The sequence below is a fragment of the Trematomus bernacchii genome, unplaced genomic scaffold, assembly GCF_902827165.1.
Source record: "Trematomus bernacchii unplaced genomic scaffold, fTreBer1.1, whole genome shotgun sequence".
NCBI classification, from domain to species: Eukaryota; Metazoa; Chordata; class Actinopteri; order Perciformes; family Nototheniidae; genus Trematomus; species Trematomus bernacchii.
In genome coordinates, this window is record NW_022987564.1 from 12,172,483 (window position 1) to 12,193,030 (window position 20,548).

The 20,548-nt window shown below is 41.5% G+C and overlaps 1 protein-coding gene across 1 annotated transcript; it reads left to right on the plus strand.

Moving 5' to 3' along the window:
• Window positions 1–1,777: 1,777 nt before the first annotated feature.
• On the plus strand, window positions 1,778–3,124 carry LOC117477760. The gene is made up of 3 exons (XM_034124502.1): window positions 1,778–1,849; window positions 1,979–2,058; window positions 2,170–3,124. The coding sequence occupies exons 1-3, from the start codon at window positions 1,847–1,849 to the stop codon at window positions 3,122–3,124; spliced, it is 1,038 nt and encodes a 345-aa protein (XP_033980393.1). The 5' UTR covers window positions 1,778–1,846.
• Window positions 3,125–20,548: the final 17,424 nt, after the last annotated feature.

Below are 20,548 nucleotides of genomic sequence, written 5' to 3' on the forward strand. Positions count from 1 at the left end.
GGAGCCAGTGTGCGGTCGGGAAAAACACCTGCGAGGACCCTAGACGACATCAGGAAAGAGTTGGCCCTCGTCGCGAGGACCCTAGACGACATCAGAACAGATCTGGCTCTCGTCAAGGCAGTCGACCCAGGAGGCGCCATCAGCAGACCGGAGGAGGAGGATCGGGAGGACATCTCTCCAGCAGTCGACCCGGAAGCCGCCATCAGCGGGCCGGAGGAGGAGGATCGGGACATCTCTCCAGCATCGACCCGGAGGCCGCCATCAGCGGGCCGGGGGAGAACAATCAGGCCACATCTCTCTAGCAGGCACCCCAGAAGCCGCCGTCAGCGGGCTGGGGCGACGAAGACATGGCAAACCAAGACGGCACAGGGAACTCCATTTCCCGCTGAAACAGGTTGATATAGCCGGTGTGGAACTTTGTCTGAACAATCCATTTTTTGGAGGAACTTTCAACTTTATTTTTATATCCCATAATTTAAGGGATTTGTATTTTTTATTCTACAGAAATATGTGTTACCAAAAGAGGGAAAAGTATGATAATGTCTTTTCTAATTTCTGTGGCTACTTTTATTGCCATTTTAGTGACATGTGGTTGTTGTTGTTGTTGTGTGCCTTGTATCTGCTCATTAGACTCATCAGTTCCACCATTGAGGGTAGAGTAAAGATGACTCAGCTGACAAGGACTTTGCTTTTTAGACATATTTTATTCTCCCTCCACTGTCATAATAAGTTGTTGTTGTGGACTGTTCCTAAAGGTTTAAAGTGCTCTATATCCCAACTTCTGATGGGTTTATATAAATGTTAGGACAGACACAGTAAGAAGAAAATTGACAGTGGTAATGTTTCAAATGCTATATGTTGATCTCGTGAGGTGAGATCAAAAGAGGGATTGAAGTAAAAAGATATGATTCTACACTGTATTTTAGTGAACATGTATTGTTTGAACTGTTTTAGGTAATCACAAACGGGGTTTGATAAGTCACTTAGAATAGGAATGTTATTCTTACTTTCAAACTCACTGATCCAGAGATTCTGTGTTCCAACACACCAACATCGCTTCTTATCATCCCTAAAAGCCAGATGCGGTTGTTAAGTCATTAAAGACATCGTTAAATAGGTGGAGAAAAGTTTAAATGTCTGAAGGAGGATAGTTTAGGTGAAAAGATCCCCTGGGAAAGGAATGTAGAGTAAGATAAGGTAGAGATAAACATTGACTTTTGACCTGGTGAAATTTAGGATCCCACTCTCTGTTCGGAACTCTGATTGACCTCGGCCAGAAGCGAATCCAGCCAGTCAGGACAATTGGGGGAGGTGGTCAGCTTACACAGCTCCTCCCCAGGGGTTCTCTAATTCGCTTGGGAGAAAAATGGGAAGGAGGAGTCGACAAATCTCCGCCCCAAGGACAGATATGAATACTGATGTTTTTGAGTGTAAAAATGCTTTTGGGTTTGGTGAGTTGGTTTGATCCCGATATCTGTGTCCGAATCGCATCACAAACCTGAAGTCCAATTTCTTTTTGGTTTGATGAGTTGGTTTGATCCCGACGCATTTATCCGAATCGCATCACAAATCTGAAAGCCCGGAGTACCCGGAGTACTCTGTATAACTTGTATACTTGTTCTATTTCCTACCAGTAAACTCAGAAAATTGTTATAACTTTTGATTCCGGTGTTTTCAATTCCTTTCTGATTTAATAGAGGCCAGCCTCATTCAACGAACGGCGCGGAGAGGGGGGGCTATTCAGCCACCAGAAAAGTGTTCTACTCCAACAACACTCAACCTGGCTGCTGTACCCCCTGTCCTCAGCTGCACTGAAACAGAGCAGCGATGGCACAAGCCAAGAACCATGGTAAGTACAGTATGTGTTCACAACCAATCCACGGTTTAATGAGTATTTCCTTTGTGCCAAGAGCTGATCTAGTATGTTGCATCAATGACCATTTCAATTAATTTGACAATTCTTTTGTGTAATTAATAGGGTGTGAAACCAGGCAGAGTGAGTGACATGGTGTTCATTTCCACTAAGCCAAAGCAGTTTACAGTTGCTGACGGTGTAAGGTAATATCTATTGTCCTAAGTAATTGTATGTAGCCTGCAACAACTTTGTGATTGTTGTCTGAGTGTAAAATTGTTCTTAAAGTCCTAATTATTATATAAACATGTTCAAAGGAGTACACGTTACAAGGCCGTGCGGGGGGAGCTGCCAGACCCAGATGTCCTCAAAGTCAGCGAGGTATACAAGGACTTCTCAGCAGACATCGCACCACTGATCACCACCATGGCTATAAGTGTGGACGTGCCACTGGTTAACTCCACCTTTGGAAAAGTTCAGGAAGGTAGCCCTATCTCATACCAGCATCCACTACCTCTTAGCCGGGTTATAGTGCGTCACCCAGATGCCCCTCCACCACCACCTCTACCTGTGGATGGCTATAGGCTGGAGCCTACCACCTGTGAGTTTGTGTGCAGTCACCAACAGCACCTCCATCTACTGTCACTTGCGACAACATTGCTCATGGCAAGGAAAATCGAGGTGGCCACAAGGGAGCAGAGCGACAGTGTGGAATGGCACCGTGTTAGGAGGCCAAGAATAACTTCTTCCCGTTTCAGGGAAGTATGCCATGTTCGAGGTCAGAGTTCGGCTGAAAACTTGGCACAACGGATTCGGAAGGGAGTGGCGCAAACGGCATCAATGAAGAGGGGACTGGCACTGGAACCGGTTGCCATCCAGGAATACTGCCGGATTAAAAACACCAATTACTGGCCGTGTGGGTTTGTCATTCACCCAGATGCCCCCTGGTTAGGGTCATCTCCTGACGGTCTGGTGTTTGACCCAACTGAGAGCCCACCTTTTGGACTTGTTGAAATAAAATGCCCAAATGCAAAAGGTTATGTGGACTGTAGCTACTTAAAAATGCAAAGTGGCTCATTAAAACTGAAGCAGTCTCATAGCTACTATTGGCAGGTGCAAGGCCAGCTCCTACTCACAGGGATGGAGTGGTGCGATTTCGTCGTTTTTGCAGAGGAGGATATCCTTATACAGCGTATCTGCAGAGACTGCGAGGTGGCTACAACCATTAGGGAGAAGGGAGATTATTTTTATTTTTATTTTTACATGGACTGATATGCACTACACTACATTAGTGTACCACACTACATCACACTACATTACTGATCTAACATGAATATTTTCCTGTATATAGTTCTTTCAATTGCTAAAACCAGAACCAAGTGTGTTCTATAAGTCAAAAAGATCCTTTAGTCAAAGGACCTATGTGAGGAAGAAAGGGGTGTTTATTGGCAGACATTTAATGTCATATGACGTTATTCATTAACAAAAGTTGTGGATGCTAACTAACTTATCTTGCATTGATCTGTTCATCTGTTACATAAACTAGCATTACTTAAATATGCAGAGACTAATTGAAATGTTTAAATATGTATTTTTTTCCCCCGATATAACATCAACCTATGTTTTGTAAAAGTGTATTAAATGAATCTGTAAAATGTTATCATATTGTGGATTTATTATATTATGTATTGTCCTATGTTATTTTTGTGTGCATTTGTTTTGAGGTTATAATTCATTAGTACCTAAACATAGTATGGTATGACTGCTTTTTGTAACGACCACAATGAAATACACAATTGGTTTGGGAGCAAGAAATCTTTTAATCATTGCTGCCCAGGCTTGCCCATGCTTTCACCAGTGGTCCGTTCTGGTAGTTGACCAGGAAGCAAGCCACATTGAAAAGCTCCTCAATGCTTCCACACACAGACAGTGGTATGGCTTTGTCAAAGAGTTTGTTCTCTTTGACCCTTCTGATGCACCTCTCCACATGGACCCTCAGACGTGCAATGGATTGAGTCTGCCTGACATCCTCCCTGCTCATTTGGGTTTTTTTTTACAGAAAGGCAGGCCGGTAAACTTTGCACTCAACCAGATTGTCCACAAGGAACCCTTTGTCGACCATTATTGCCATGTCTGGTGTGAGCAGGCTCACGATGCCAGACAGCTTGAAAATCTCCCGGTCACTCATAGATCCTGCATACAGGCCAGACACAAATGTAATGGCACCATGTGGTGCCATGCCGATCATGGCCTTGAATGTAGCATGAGACTTGTATGTTGAAAACACCTCACTCTGCAGCAGGAGAGATGATGGAGTCTGGCAGAATACTTCAGTGCAGTCAAGGACCACTTGTGTGTCAGGGAAAGCTGAAAACTCTGGTGGAAGTTGAGCTCTGACAACTTCGCGTGGGATCCACAGACGTTGGCTTCCAAGCAGTTGGTATACTGTAGGAAGTGTGTCCAAGTGGAAATAATTCTGCTGACTGTGGTGCGGTGAATGCCAAACCGTTCTGCTAGATCCCTCAGATGTAGGCCCACTGACAGGTGCATGAGGAACAGCGGCAGCTCATCTATGGGTGGAAGTTTCTGTGAAAACAAATAAGTGTTAGGCATACTGTAGATACTGTTATAGGGAGACCGGGTACAGTTGTAACACATTTTCCGTTTGTGTGTGTGTGGCATGTGTGTGTGTGTGTTTGTTTGTTTGTTTGTAGCCTTTATTTAACCAGGTTAAAAAAATCCCATTGAGATCAACGATCTCTTTTTCAAGGGAGACCTGCGGTACATTAGTTACACATAAAAACAAACAGAAAACAAAAGGACATCACAACATAATTACAAGGGTATACATTAGCAACCTATTTACATTGACAGGTATCCAATAACATTTCATCCAGCCGTGCTTTAAAACGATGCAAGGGAATCAAAATGCTCAGTTTCAATATTTTTTGCATGGTGTTCCAAGCTAGAGGAGCAGCGCACATAAAAGCTTTAGTACCTAAAACAGTCCTAGCACTTGGCACATGTAATAAAAACACATCCTGGGATCTCAGGCAATAGCTACTTGCCACTCTCCGTGAGATCAAAGAGCATATATAAGTCGGTAGTTTACCCAGCATGGCTTTATATATGAATATGTACCAATGACTGAGCCTCCGTACAGTAAGTGAAGGCAGACCTGCCTTGGCATACAGGGTACAGTGATGAGTAAGTACTTTACAGTTAGTAACAAATCTCAGAGCACTGTGATAGGTGGCATCTAACTTTTCCAGGCAATGGGCAGGGGCATTCATATAGATCAAATCACCATAGTCTAGCACAGGTAAAAAGGTCACAGTGACTAGCCTTTTCCTGGCTTCAAAAGAGAAACAGGACTTGTTTCTGAAAAAGAAACCTAGTCTAACCCTCAGCTTTTTAAGCAGATTAGTGACCTGAAGTTTAAAAGTAAGACAATCATCAAGCCAGATACCAAGGTATTTATAACAGCTAACCACTTGGAGTACTTGTCCTTGCATAGTCACAATATCCAAAGCAGTCTCTGGAGTCTTTTTAGCTTTAGAAAAGAGCATTACCTTGGTTTTCTAAACATTTAAAAGAAGCTTTAGTTCAGAGAGCTGAGTCTGAATAATGTTAAAAACAGCCTGTAATTTAACAACCGCCTCTTTAATGGAGGGACCTGCACAGTACATCACGGTGTCATCCGCATAAAAATGCAAAGTAGCTTCATCCACATTTTCACCTAAACTATTGATGTAGATGGAGAATAAAAGTGGACCTAAAACAGAACCTTGAGGAACACCATTAGCAATGTTCAACCACTCAGAAGACAGCCCATCAAAGTGAACACATTGGGACCTTTCAGAGAGGTAGTTCACAAACCACCCCACTGCATGGCAGGATAAGCCAATACTGAGTAGCCTCTGCTTTAAGATGCGATGATCGACGGTGTCAAACGCTTTGGAAAGGTCAATAAATAGAGCTGCACAACTCTGCTTTTTATCTAAAATACTTGTAATGTCATTCACCACTTTCATTGTGGCAGTGATGGTGCTATGTTGCTTTCTGAAACCTGACTGATGTTTAGACAGGATGTCATTGTTACATAAAAACTCCTTTACCTGTTCACTCACTAGGCGTTCAAGAACCTTAGCCAGAACTGACAATTTCGAGATTGGCCTATAGTTATTTAAAACAGTTGCCTCCCCTCCTTTTAGTAGTGGCAGGACATACGCTGACTTCCATACTTTAGGAATTGTGTTTGTGCTGAGGGAGAGGTTAAAAAGAGTAGTGAGAGGTGGAGCAATAAAATCTGCAGCTATCTTTAAAAAGAAAGGTTCTACGTTGTCCGGGCCAGCCGGTTTCTTAGGATCTAACTTAGATAATGTGTGGCATGTGTGTGTGTTGTGTGAGTGATGTGATGCACTTGTTAAACGGTGGTATAGTGCGCAGCGTGCATAATTATTAATATACATCCATGCTTGTATGCTGCATACCGTTGTTGTTGGTTGAGAGGAATCCGCGCTGCTGGCAGAGGATGCCTTGGCGTTGGTGATCCGCACCATCTTGGTGTTGGCTGCTGGCTCCACCAATTTCCAAAAGGCAAGGAAATGCTTGTATGTGGCAAATCTAAGAATGTAATATTGTTCATGTTAGACATTGTTTTGTTTCTTAAATTAGCTTCCCCAAATGAAAGGTGTTTTTCAAACTAGTGGCCATAACAACATCCTGATAGCCTTATAAACAAACCTGGTGTAGAAACGAATGTCCTCGTCCGACCCTGCCAGGCGTTGTATCCCGAAACGAGATCGCAGTTGTAACACTTCCAGCTGGTGTTGGAGCTCCCTAACCTGCATTTTCAAGGCTTCGTTCTCGTCGGCCACCTGATTTGCCATCACTGCCGTCGCTGGATTTAAACAGTACTCATGATCAGGCAGCGCAACTGTTTCCACCTCGTACTCAGCTGTCAAGTCCGGGGTGGGGCTCTCTGCCCTCGGCCGACGCTCCCAAACATTACGTCTTGGTGTAGGTAGCTCGTAGTTATTCCATGCAAAGAGAACAGTTGTAGCTCCTTTCTGTACTCTGTGCAGTCCTCCCGCTGTGACCAATAAGTCTCCTGGTCGAAAATGCCTACTGCACACACGGGTATTTTTTGTGGGGCTGAAATTGTCCCTACGGACCTTGATCAGCCACTGAGCCTTTACCTCAGCATCAATGGGAAATGCATGGAAACTTATCTCCCGATTATAACGGGCCGAATTCGTACACAGTGGCACACAGCAATGTAGTGCCGACTTTCTTACTCGCTGGAAGGCCAATCGCTTTTCTTTACCCCGAAATCCGCTCATTCTTGCTCTTGGTGTGTCATAACAAACTGTCAAACTGTCAAACTGTCAAGCTGTAAAAACTCTGTACTCAAACCGGAAGTACTCGCCCCCACACCCACCCGCCGGAAGTTGATAGACGCCATCTTGTGCACAGAGCTCACCAATCAGGAGGAGACAACCACGGCATTGCCGTTCGAAAGCGCTGGAGACGCTGTAGTACATATGCCAGGCCTCTAGATGGTGCTGTTGCTCACAGAATCAACCCTTGCAAAAACAGAGCTAACATTTTTCAAATTAAGCGAAATGAGGCATGGCTAAAATGCATGATCTGTTTGGTATTTTGAAAAAAAAAAAGTATAAATATGCCTTATATAGGTATGGTCCTACACTATATTATTCAAATATAGCATGATAGGTCCACTTTAAATGAGCTGCACCATTACCAGCTTTGATAACACTTGCATCAATAATTATAATAAAAAAATATGATATATATTATTCTGAAATGGACTATTCTGCATAATAAGTCCTTTTATTTTTGGTACTTTACATACATTTTGATACGAATACTGTTCTACTTTTACTAGAATAACATTTTAAATGCAGGACCTTTACTTGTAACAGAGTATTCCTACACTCTGGTACTTCTACTTTTACTTCAGTACAACATCTTAGTACTTTTTCCACCTCTGTGAATGAGTTTTATCTTTTTCAATAATGCAAAATAAAGTTCTATTCTGTAAAGGGCTAACCAAGAAAGCTACAGTTCAGAGAGTGTTTTGGAGCCAGATGATATTAAATCATATTTGATTTATAAAGAGTTGGGATGGTAATGCCAAAAAAGATGTTGCCCGTTCCGGTAGTGTGTTTATTATAATAGGTTGTTGTGCAGATGTAGAGATTTTCTCCCCAAAAGATTTTCTCTCCCAGAATGTTTTTGTTCAATGTTATACAATATTTAAAATAAAAAATACGTCTTGAAATAATTCCTCAAACTGGGATCAATACAATGTCTAATCTCATTGGATGTAATCTAATATAATCTAATATACTTAAAAGGTGATGGAATTCATATTGTTATACAGTTTATTTTATTTCATTTATTTTATTCATATACTTACTTAAAAGAGATTGCATGCATATGCTCGTCAAGCACTCCAGTACTCAACAACAACAAAAAGCACATACTCTCCAGTCCTGACTAAACTAAGTGCTCAGTTGTCTTGGTGCATTTTACAGTGGGACATGAAAGTTCATTTAAACATTCAGAATTGAAATGATTGACATTTGAACTGGCTAAATATGAAGTATATTACTGTAATGTAATTGTTGAAATTCCTCTCGCCTATTTGGTCTGGTGGGAGGCGGGGCTTAGCTTCCACCTACCAGGCCACACCTGAACTCATTTAAGGCCTGAGTCAGCCCTGCTCAGTCTCTCCTTTGTCTGAAGCAGTATGCTGATTCACATGTGCTCTCCTCACCAGCTGACTGTTTGATGCATTCTTTGAGTAAGTTGTTAATATGTTTTTGATAGCTTTGTTTATGCTTATCATGCTAAAGCAACATTTGATTTGATTGAACCCTAGTGTTATGCTCTTCCTGATTGCTATTTTTGTGTTTACAGTATACTCTAGCCATAAAATCATCTTTAACTGCGATCGTCAACCACTCTTGTGACGAAAATAAATGGTTAAACGGCTCTCATCTCTGGTCCTCCTCATACTTTGACTGGTATGTCAAGGCAGAAGCACTTAAGGTAACTCTCAAACCCAACAAAATACATTCAAGTTTTTACAGTAATTGTTAGTTCTGCAATACACGAGATATTTCTTTTTAATGGAAAATGTTTATAAGGATTTTCTTCATTCTGACTAAGGTTCTGTTCTGGGAGCGGGGTAGCCTACTTATTTTAGCAGAGACGGCCTCCACCCCAGTTCACAGGGCACCAGTGCTCTGTCTGCAAACATTTTTCATGCTGTTTACACTGCTAAACGCACATGACAAATCAGTACCACAGCATAACTGGACAGGGCAATGTTCAATAATACTAAGGCCCAATCCCAAATCGCCCCCTACACCCTACCCCTACACACTACCCCTCCGTTTGCGCATTTGAGCGGAGGGTCCGCCACATTAAGTGCTGTTCCAAACCAACGAGTGTGGAGCGGTGTGGGGGGGTTGTGGGTAATCAAGCCCTCAAACAGCAAGTCTGCATCGGTGCTGACTGGAGACCGGTCTCTACCTGACCGGTTTCAATGCTGTGGGTGTTTCTCAATCGCGAGTACGCTTGCTTGGTAGCACATGTCTTCTGAGTCACTTCCTTCAGAAGCTAGGCAAGAATCCTTCCTGGCATTCGGAAAACGAAGAGTGGAACAGGCTAGCATACCTTCCATACCTGAAGGAACTTCTCACATCTCAAACCTCCACACGCAACCTCCGCTCCACAACCAACCATCTGCTTCGCCCCCCCAGGACCAAACTACGCACAATGGGGGATCGGGCTTTCTGTGCAGCTGCTCCTCGCCTGTGGAATTCCCTCCCAGACCACCTGGGGACTCTACAGACTACTGACTCTTTCAAGAAAGCCCTAAAAACCTTTCTTTTTAAAAAAGCTTTTGATTAAAACTTTTGTTTATTTTATTTGTTTTTATTATGCCTCCTGTAGCACCTTGGGATTGCTGCTAGCAATGAAAGGTGCATTATAAATTGAATGTATTATTATTAGCAAGTGTGCAGGTGTGCGTCATATGAGAGGCCCCGCCTTACATTTTCCGCCACAGATTTGGGGAAATTGGTCCGTGCGCAAAGCATTGTGGGGATTTTAAGGACGCGAAGTCTACCCATGTGCAGCCTCGAAATTTCTCCCAAACCAAGGACGCGGCCTCGGTGGAATTCCAAGTATGCTGGACATTGGAACGGTCCTGCTGCGCCACTTGATGACGTAGCATCCTTGAAATATTGGCTTGGAAGCCTATATCCTCGCGATTGAGAAAAGGCCTGTGTGTGTCCGTCAGGAAACACGCTGTTTACAAGCAGTTCCAGCAAACATCCACTGATAAATTGCGATGTTAACAACCTCATGATAACCTCATATTTTTTAAACTTAGGATCATACGTGTTTAGTCTAGAAAAAGGTAAATGTGTGCATTTTATTATAAAGTTGTGTATATTTACAGACTGTTGCAAAAATTAAGAAGCGTATAAACATCAGGTTTAAAACTGAAAGAGCTTTACAAAAAAGTAACACAATCAAAGATGTTTGGAGTTTTATTTTAGTTATTCATTTTAATTTTTTGTCTAATGCCCCTTTCACACCAAGGCTTTTCCCGTTCTAGCTCCGTGCTAGAGCTTTTCTGGTTCGGAACCGGTTCTTCGGTTCAGCTCCCGCTCTGTTCACACCGCTCAGAGCCCGACTGGTGCTGCGTCATTGCATCATCGTTTGCGTCATGACGTAACCGTTTGCGTGCCTGCTTCATAAAGCCAAACCGCGCGGAAACCCCTCACATCATCAACAACAACAATGACCGATTGTATTGAAGCGCTACTTGTTTTGGTTTTGCTCTGTCAAAACGAAATGGAAGAAATGGGACGACTTTACTACCAACTTTACAGTCGTTACATGCTACATTCAAAAGTTATTTACAATCATCATCGACATCAACTTCAACGACGATTCCGTAGGAGAAAGAAGGTAAATATACGTCCTATTCGATGGCGCTAGAGCTAGCTGTTGTTAGCCTCTGCATTATGCATTATGGTATACCATTAAAACTGATGCCCCCGCCTCCGACGTAAGCGTGACGTATGCGGTGCTTGCTTTCTAGACCGACAACTTTTTGGTGCTTGAAACAAACCGGATTCTGGAGCTTAGAGGCGGCTCCGCTGCGGTGTGAACAGGAAAAACAGGTGCTTTTCAAGCTCCAGCTCCGAACCGGCCCTGGAACCGCGTTGGTGTGAAAGGGGCATAAGAGATGCGGATTTGAAACCGTTGTTACGGCATTTCCTGTTTCTGCCGGAGAGAGGGGAGTTTGTCCCAAAGCTTGCCGCTGTATTTACTCCCTCCATCTGACAGGAGGGAGCCTCGTTGAGCTGCGAGTGTCACTCCACGGAGTTCACTCTGTCACGGAGGGGGAGTGTGTAGGGCGTGGTTTGGGATTGGGCCTAAGACTACTAGAAACTCTTCTTCACTGATGCCGCTGACACTTGCCATCTCGCTCTCTCGCGCCACCCAACGACCAGAGACTTCTATGCCAGTGCAGCTCCCCATTTCTGTTCTTCTGTTGACCACAACATATTGCTAAACCGACTAGAAAACTGGTTGGGAGTTCCGGCTACAATTTAGCATTGGTTTGGATCCTACTCCGACTGTGAAGAATGTGGTACTACATATTGGAACAAATGATGTTGTGAAACAACAGTCAGAAGCGCTGAAAGAAGACTTTAAATGTCTGTTGGAAACTGTCAGCTCTCTAAATGCGGAGGTGTTCATCAGTGGCCCTCTACCGCCAGTCAGAAGAGGAGTGGAGAGATTCAGCAGACTGTTTGCACTGAACACGTGGCTTTCAGCTGCCTGTACTGACCATTCTGTCCATTTTATTGACAATTTTAACTTTTTCTGGGATCGCATCTTTTTAAGGCAGATGGAGTTTGCCTGAACAAGTCAGGAGTGAAATTGTTTATCTCTAACATATTCAACTGCCTGCGTCAGCAATCTGTTCCCTCTGCCAAGGACAAGCGGCAAGAGGAATCAAAACAGGAGAAAGACACAACACATTGCGCAGAAAACCCTGAAGAAGTATCACTGCACCCGCCTGAGGAATGTTCTGATTATGGGAGACCTATGACACAAATGGAGGAGTCTCCACTGTCCGTCACCCCCCCTGTCAACGCCTTTGAGGATACTCTTCATTCATCCCACAGCTCTCTCTACTCTCCGCTCACCCTTTCACCCTCGCCCTCCCCCCTGGAGTTCGATGACCGCATGAAGGCGAGATGCAGGGTTGGCAGCATGTCCTTTACCCCCGCCCCTCAACGACGCCCACCAAAATCACCGAAGACAAGCCTACGTCAACCACCTCCCCCCCCTGGCAGCATCTCCTTTACCCCCGCCCTTCCACAACGCCCACCAAAATCACAGAAGCAGAGACGCGCACCATCTCCCCCGTCTTCATCACCGTGCCTACGTCAACCACCTCCCATCCCTTCAAGAAAGCATCTGCAGTCTCCGAAGCCTGATAAGGATGTGTGTGTACAAAACGCAACAAACTTTTACTGATATGTGCTGGGTCCAGGCTCAAGGGCATATGGCACTCAACTCTTTCCAGCACATGCCGGGGCCCTGCCTGCCAGTAGCTTTGCCGATATCTGTGTTGATAGGTAATAGATTAAGAGCGGTAAATCAGCTTAGAAACAGGAAGTGCTCAAACGTTTGTGTGAATTTATCAAATTTAGCAGTGATTCCATGTCAGCCACAGCTTGTCACAACATTTTTTACTGATAGTGTATTTAACAAACTTAAACTAGCTTTATTAAATGTCAGGTCTTTGGCAGGAAAAACATTTTTAATCAATGATTTTATCACTGAGCACAATCTCGATTTTATGTTTTTAACGGAAACTTGGATTGAACAAAATAACAGTGCAGCTGTTCTTATCGAATCAACCCCTCCCAACTTTAGTTTTATGAGTCAGGAAAGAATGCATAAGAAAGGGGGTGGAGTTGCTATTTTGTTCAATGATTCCATTCAATGCAGGAAGACATCTTATGGGGACTTTGCTTCTTTTGAATATGTGGCCCTTCAGCTGAAATGCTCCTCTCGAGCTCTGTTCCTAAATATCTATAGACCACCCAAATACTGTGCAAGCTTTTTTGATGATTTTACTGAACTGCTGTCTATAGTGTGTATTGACTTTGACCGTTTAGTCATTGTTGGTGATTTTAACATCCATGTTGACAACCCCCAGGACAGAGGGGCTAAAGAACTGTTTTGTGTTCTTGATAACTATGGACTGACGCAGCATGTGGCGGAGCCCACGCACAATAAGGGGCACACTCTGGACTTAATTATCTCAAAGGGTCTGAATATCTCAAAGGTTGTGGTGACTGATGTTGCACTCTGATCATTCCTTTGAGAGCTATATTTCTGTTCACAAAAATGTTCAGAAAGAGGTAACCACAAAGCGCTATTTAACAGAAAATACTAGGGAAATGTTTACTCATAATTTTTCATCCACACTTGCCCCTGCTAACATCTCAGTAAATGAGCTAGTAGATCATTTCAATTCAAAAATTAAAAATGTTATAGATACCATTGCTCCAACTAAGGTAAAGGAAGTGATTAGCAAGAAAATATCTCCATGGAGAAAGGCCATGACCGTGAGAACAGAAAAAAGAGAGTGTCGAAAAGCTGAACGTAGGTGGCGAAAAACAAATCTCCAGGTTCACTTTGAAATCTATAAAGAGAGACTTGGCCTTTATAATTTGGAATTGAAAAACGCACGACAGTCTTTCTTCTCTGACATCATTACCAAAAACAAAAACAACGCACGTGCCTTGTTTGCTACCGTCGACAGACTAACTAACCCCCCAGTGTCAGTAGCCTCTGAATTTCTATCCACCAGGGCGTGCAATGATTTTGCCTCCTTCTTCACTGACAAAATTCAGAAAATTAGACAAGCAGTCAGTGCCTCTACATCAGGTACAGCAAATGTTTTGTCCCTATGTCCACCTAATATCAATTCAAACACCATGACACAATTCCATCATATTAATGGTAAAAACTTAGAGGACATTATTCAACTTCTGAAATCCTCCTCCTGCTGCCTTGATATTATTCCAACAGGATTTTCAAAGATGTTTTTCCTTGCATGGCCTCAGATCTACTTCATATAGTAAACACATCTCTTCACTCAGGTATTTTTCCAGAGGCCCTGAAAACTGCAGTCATTAAACCGCTCTTAAAAAAGAATAATCTAGATGCCTCAGTAATGAACAATTACAGGCCAATATCAAACCTGCCATTTCTAGGTAAAATCATTGAAAAAGTTGTATTTCAACAGTTGAGTAACTTCTTGCATTTAAATAACTGTTTGGATGTGTTCCAGTCAGGATTTCGTCCAAACCACAGCACTGAGACTGCTCTTGTAAAGGTCTTCAATGACATCCACTTAAACACAGACAGTGGCAGAACTTCAGTGTTAGTATTATTAGATCTCAGTGCTGCGTTTGACACTGTTGACCACAACATATTACTAGACCGACTAGAAAACTGGGTGGGACTTTCGGCAACAGTTCTAAATTGGTTTGAGTCCTACTTAAAGGACAGAAAAAAACTTTGTTTCTATAGGTAAATACACATCTGAGTTGACAAATATGACATGTGGGGTACCTCAAGGCTCCATCTTGGGGCCTCTTCTCTTTAACATCTACATGCTACCACTGGCTCAGATAATGAAAAACAACAAAATAAGTTACCATAGCTATGCGGATGACACACAAATTTACGTAACAATTTCACCAGGAGATTATGCTCCAATTCAAACACTGAGTAGGTGCATTGAACAAATCAATGACTGGATGTGTCAGAACTTTCTCCAATTAAACAAAGATAAAACTGAGGTAATGGTTTTTGGAGCCAAGGCAGAACGTATAAAAGTTAGCGCTGAGCTTCAGTCTGCAATGTTCAAAACAACAGATACAGCCAGAAATCTAGGTGTAGTCATGGACTCTGACCTGAGTTTCAACAGTCACATTAAAACAGTTACTAAATCAGCCTACTATCACCTAAAGAACATATCTAGGATTAAAGGACTAATGTCACAGCAGGATTTGGAAAAACTTGTCCATGCTTTTATCTTCAGTAGACTCGACTACTGCAATGGTGTCTTTACAGGCCTCACTAAAAAATCTATTAGAAAGCTGCAGCTAATTCAGAACGCCGCTGCTCGAGTCCTCACTAACACTAAGAAAGTGGATCACATCACTCCTGTTCTGAAGTCCTTACACTGGCTTCCTGTGTGTCAAAGAATAGATTTCAAAATATTGTTGCTGGTTTATAAAGCTTTGAATGGTTTAGGCCCAAAATACATGTCTGACCTACTGCTAAATTATGAACCATCCAGAACTCTCAGGTCTTCAGGGACTGGTCAGCTTTCTGTCCCCAGAGTCAGAACTAAACATGGTAAAGCAGCATTCAGTTATTATGCTCCAAATATCTGGAACAAACTCCCAGAAACCTGCAGGTCCGCTGCAACTCTTACTACTTTTAAATCCAGGCTGAAGACTTTTCTTTTTGCCGCTGCTTTTAATTGAACTATTCACATCTTAAACTGCACTGTAACTTTTAACTTTTATCCATGTATCTTTTCTTTTAATGTTTATTTTATTATCTTTTCTTTTTAATGACTGATTTTAAATGCCATTTTTAAAATGTCTTCCATTTTTGTAAAGCACTTTGAATTACCTTGTGTTGAAAGGTGCTATATAAATAAACTTGCCTTGCCTTGCCTTGCCTTGCCTTACTTAAATGACAGAAAAAACGTTGTCTCTATAAGCAACTACACATCAGCGTTGACAAATATGACGTGGGGTTCCTCAAGGCTCCATCTTAGGACCTTTGCTTTTTAATATCTATATGCTACCACTGGCTCAAATAATGAAAAACAACGACCTAAGTTATCATAGCTATGCAGATGACACCCACATTTATATAACAATTTCACCTGGAGACTATTCTCAAATTACAACACTGAGTAAGTGCATTGAGCACGTCAATGACTGGATGAGTAAGAACTTTCTCCAATTACACAAAAACAAAACTGAGTATTGTTTTTGGAGCAAAGGCGGAACAAATAAAAGTCATTGCAGAGCTTCAGTCGGCAGACTTCAAAACAACAAATAAAGAAATCTAGGTGTAGTGATGTACTCAGACCTGAATTTTAACAGTCACATTACAACAATTATTAAGTCTGCATACTGTCACCTTAAGAACATATCTAAGATTAAAAGACTAATGTCTCAGCAGGATTTGGAAGAACTTGTCCATGCTTTTATTTTCAGCAGACTCGACTACTGTAATGGTGTCTTCACAGGTCTCACTAAAAAAATCTATTAGAAAGCTGCAGCTGATTCAGAACGCTGCTGCTCGAGTACTCACAAACACTAAAAGAGTGGATCACATCAGTCCAATTCTGAAGTCTCTACACTGGCTTCCAGTCTGTCAAAGAATTGATTATAAAGTACTGCTGTTGGTTTTTAAAGCACTGAATGGTTTAGGACCAAATTATATTAACGATCTCCTGCATGAACCATCCAGGAGTCTCAGGTCTTCTGGGACGGGTCTGCTCTCTCTTCCAAGAGTAAGAACTAAACATGGAGAAGCAGTGTTTAGCTATTATGCCCCGACTATCTGGAACAAACTCCCTGAAACCTGCAGGTCTGCTGCAACTCTTACTACTTTTAAATCCAGACTGAAAACGTATCTTTTTGCTGCTGCTTTTGATTGAGCTGTTCATATTCACACTGCAGTAGCCTATGGCTTTTATTCATGTATTCTATACCTGTTGTGTTTATTTTTGCTTTTTAATGCCTGTTTTTAAATGCCATTTTATAATGTGTTTCTGCTGTATTTCTTCTTAAATGTATTTTATTTTATTTTGTAAAGCACTTTAAATTGCCGTGTGCTGAAAGGTGCTACAGTATATAAATAAACTTGCCTTGCCTTAATGTAGTATTGGTGTTTCAGCGCATAACCGTCAATGTGGCTTTATAAACAGTCTATGACTATAATCACATAAAGCTTATTACATTTAAAAAAGGAAAATCCACATTTATACATGGGATAGACAACATGTATTAACTTCCTCTCTGGATGACATTGTACCAATCAAACAAAAATAATCAACACCTTAAACAAAAGTTCTCCACATTATAGCCTTTGTGAAGATTTTAGTTAACCGCTGTATGGACTGAAGAAATTGTTTTTCCTTTATCTGTACCACATGATATTGAAGAAAATTGTATTTTTTATACATATTTTATCTGAATCTAATAATATAATTCTGACCTTTTTTAAATGAGGAAAATGATTGGAAACAATTAAAATACAAGCATGTCAATCAAATAACAATTGAATTGGTGTCTTAACTAAATAAGTTGGTGATTCGTGCTGTAAAGTGCAGTTGAAGTGATTAAATCAGACTGCCATCTGGTGGTGGCGCAGCATGACAACATGAGAATAAATGTGTTTAATCTGCTCTTAAAACTGGTTAACCTTCTTTCACTTGATTCAGGAGGCCTTGAAGGTCCTTGTACGGAACAAAACGTACCATTTCCTGAGTAACGAAAGCATGCATTGTTCACTCTATGTCCTTATGCTATTGCTAGTGTGTGTGTGTCACAACATAGCCTCACTGTTTAAGTCATATTGAAAAACCATTCACACCTTTACAGAGCCACAGCAAAGTGCCTCAATAAATCAGAAATTTGAGTTTTCTGGGATAAAGCTCTGTTACATATTTTTTGACTTATTTCATCAATTGACCACTTCTTCTCCCACATTTCCTCCTCATGCTCCAGTTCCCTTTCACAATCCAAATACATGCAGGTAAGGTAATTTTGACATTTAGCCTGGCAAAGGAGTACAATGAATCATACCCATAGACTCAGTGGCGGCCGGTCCATAGGGGCGCTAGGGGCGCCGCCCCACCTCTTCCCATATTAAAAATAAAAAAATAAAAATAAAAATAAAAAATATATTTTAAAAAAAATATTTTTTTTTATTTTTATTTTTAATGAACAAGGTAAATATTATATAATTGGTATCAGTAAAATGTATAATCTACAATAAAATCTCGTTTAAAAATTGTGTTACGATGTCTAAAGTTACTGATAAGTCACATGTTTCCTGCCTGGCCTTGCCTGTGTACCTTCTCTCGTCTCGGCGCTAAGAGAGGAGCCCTCAACCAGTGCAGCAGCAGCCACTAGCAGCTGACTGTTGCTATCTGTAACGTGTAAACTATGCCGCGAAAACATAATTTCAGCCAATCAGCGTCGTCAAATATGATGGTCATAGGGCTCCTACGTGAGCGCCCGGTGCAGTCTGTGAGTTGTTTGGACTCGTATCCAAGGAGACAAAACAGGAAGCTGTCATACACTCTGGAAGCTACCATTTAGCAGCTAATGAAAACTCCGTTTTTGACATGAAAATGGAATTATGGATCATCAATCATTTTTCAAAGTGACAGACACATTGGATTAATTTATGGATTAACCTTCAGCTGCGTTTTTCTCGTTTTTGATCAGAATTGTTATTCTGCAAAAGGTGAGCATATCTCCATGTTTTGCTACCTAAAGCTACGTCGTGTGATGTCTGTATTTGCTTCCACTGTCGCGAGTTCTGATAACTCAGTGATGATACTTATATTTCTAGAATATATGGAATCTCAGCTTGTAAGCTTGTTTGTGCATATCCGATAAGTATATCGATTGATTTATACCTAGAGTGCGTTAGCATTTTTTCGCTCAGGGCTCATTTAGATGCTTCTTGTGAGACTTGTGTTTTGTTTCGGTAAACATGGTTCATATCATCAGTTAGATGCGTTTCCTCTGAGTAGGACACATGAATAGTTTATTACATTTTAAGAAGCCCTGAGACACAGTTTCGTGAGAAAAAAAACGGGGGAAAAAAGCCCCTTAACAGGTTAAATGGGAATTAAATCAGTGTTCCCAAAGCCCCGGTGTTCTGCAGTTTGTGTGGGCCTACTGTACTGTTGCACAGTTTATGCTGTAGAGACTATGTCCAGGACAAGGTGTTTGGAAGTTTTGGAAGATTCATAGCTAACCACACTGAAGTTATGGAGGTATTGATCAGTCTTCTCATATTTTTAAGCCTCAAATTGTCCTTCTCCCCCCCTCTAACATCACCAGAAGTCATGATTTAAGGGGTCTTTTCTCAAAAAAAATTACCGGGGGAGCATCCCCCCGGACCCCTCTAGTATTGTTTGATCACCATTTCCACAGCCCCACCTAAAATATTTTCCACCAGCCGCCGATAGACTGTATATATAAAGATCATACCATCGTGAATGTTTCTTACTTTTCACAAGTTACACAACCATTAAAGGACTTCCTGTCATTCAAACATTGTCATTGTCATTTTTCACATCTATGATTGTGAGTGACAGATGGGCCTCCCTTTGAGGCAGCAGCAAGGTGACGTACATCTGTGGCTTTAATGGTGGTGCAGTAGAGACATCCAATTTCTTTCATTTCCTTCTCCCACTGTGTAGAGTTCCATTATCCCTCCTCACAAAGGACTGTGTATCTCACATTGCATCAATTTAGCAGTGGGTGATATTACAATTTGGGACATCCGTCCTTTTGCGACTGTGTGAGATGTTTGAAGTGGTAAGGGTTGAAATTAAGTCTGTACATTTGTGATGTAACTTTACATCCACATAGGTGTGTTTTCTGATTCATTAACATGCATTATCTGAGACAATATATGGCAGAAGTAGTCTCTGCTGCTGTTGTCATTGTGTTTATAAAGATTGTTTTTTGGGTGTTATGATTAATATAATCAAAGCTGTGTTCTAGATCAATCCTTTATTTGTTTTATACACAACCTAAATAACTGAAAAAACAGCTTTCTCTCATTTTCTTTCCCTTCCATTAATCTGATCCTGTAAAATTTCAGCCTGCTTTCACAACCCTCAACCCGGCAATATCATGCCGTCCCCTGCAGAGACAATGAAATGTATTGTATGTAAAAGAAAAATATGCCAGGGGCCATTCACAGGAAAGCTTTGGAGCAGGGGCTTGAAATTGAGGGTGCAGGGTTTTATTTCTAGCTGCAATATATTTCAAAAGAGGAGATGTGTATTTCCCTTAGAACTTAAAGCTGTACTTTGAACATTCTTGCAAATTGAAGTTTTTCAAAAATAAGCAATCGGGCTGTGCAAAATGAAATGCTATTAAATAAACAAAACATGTAAATGAAGAAAAGGTGAAGCACTAGTAGACCCTTAAGAAGCATAGACATGTTAATAGAAAACATTACATTTCCTTTATGTGCAACACAAGAAATAAATCCCCTAAAATCGCTTTGTAACATTTCCCCAATGGTCAATGCAAGTAAAAAGCTGTTCATTCATTATTCATTTATTAATTCAACAGTGGTGTGGTTTGTCCTTTTCACTTGAACTGAACAGATGGAGAGGTGTGCCTCCTGATGAGTGTCTGCATCAGTGAGTCATGGTGTGAGAAGGTCACTGGCTGGAGGAGGTTTTCTATTGAGCATTAACAACTAAATCAGCTTTTTAAGAAAATTAAATTAAAGGTTAACATGATCCTTTTACCCAAATAGTTTTGTAAT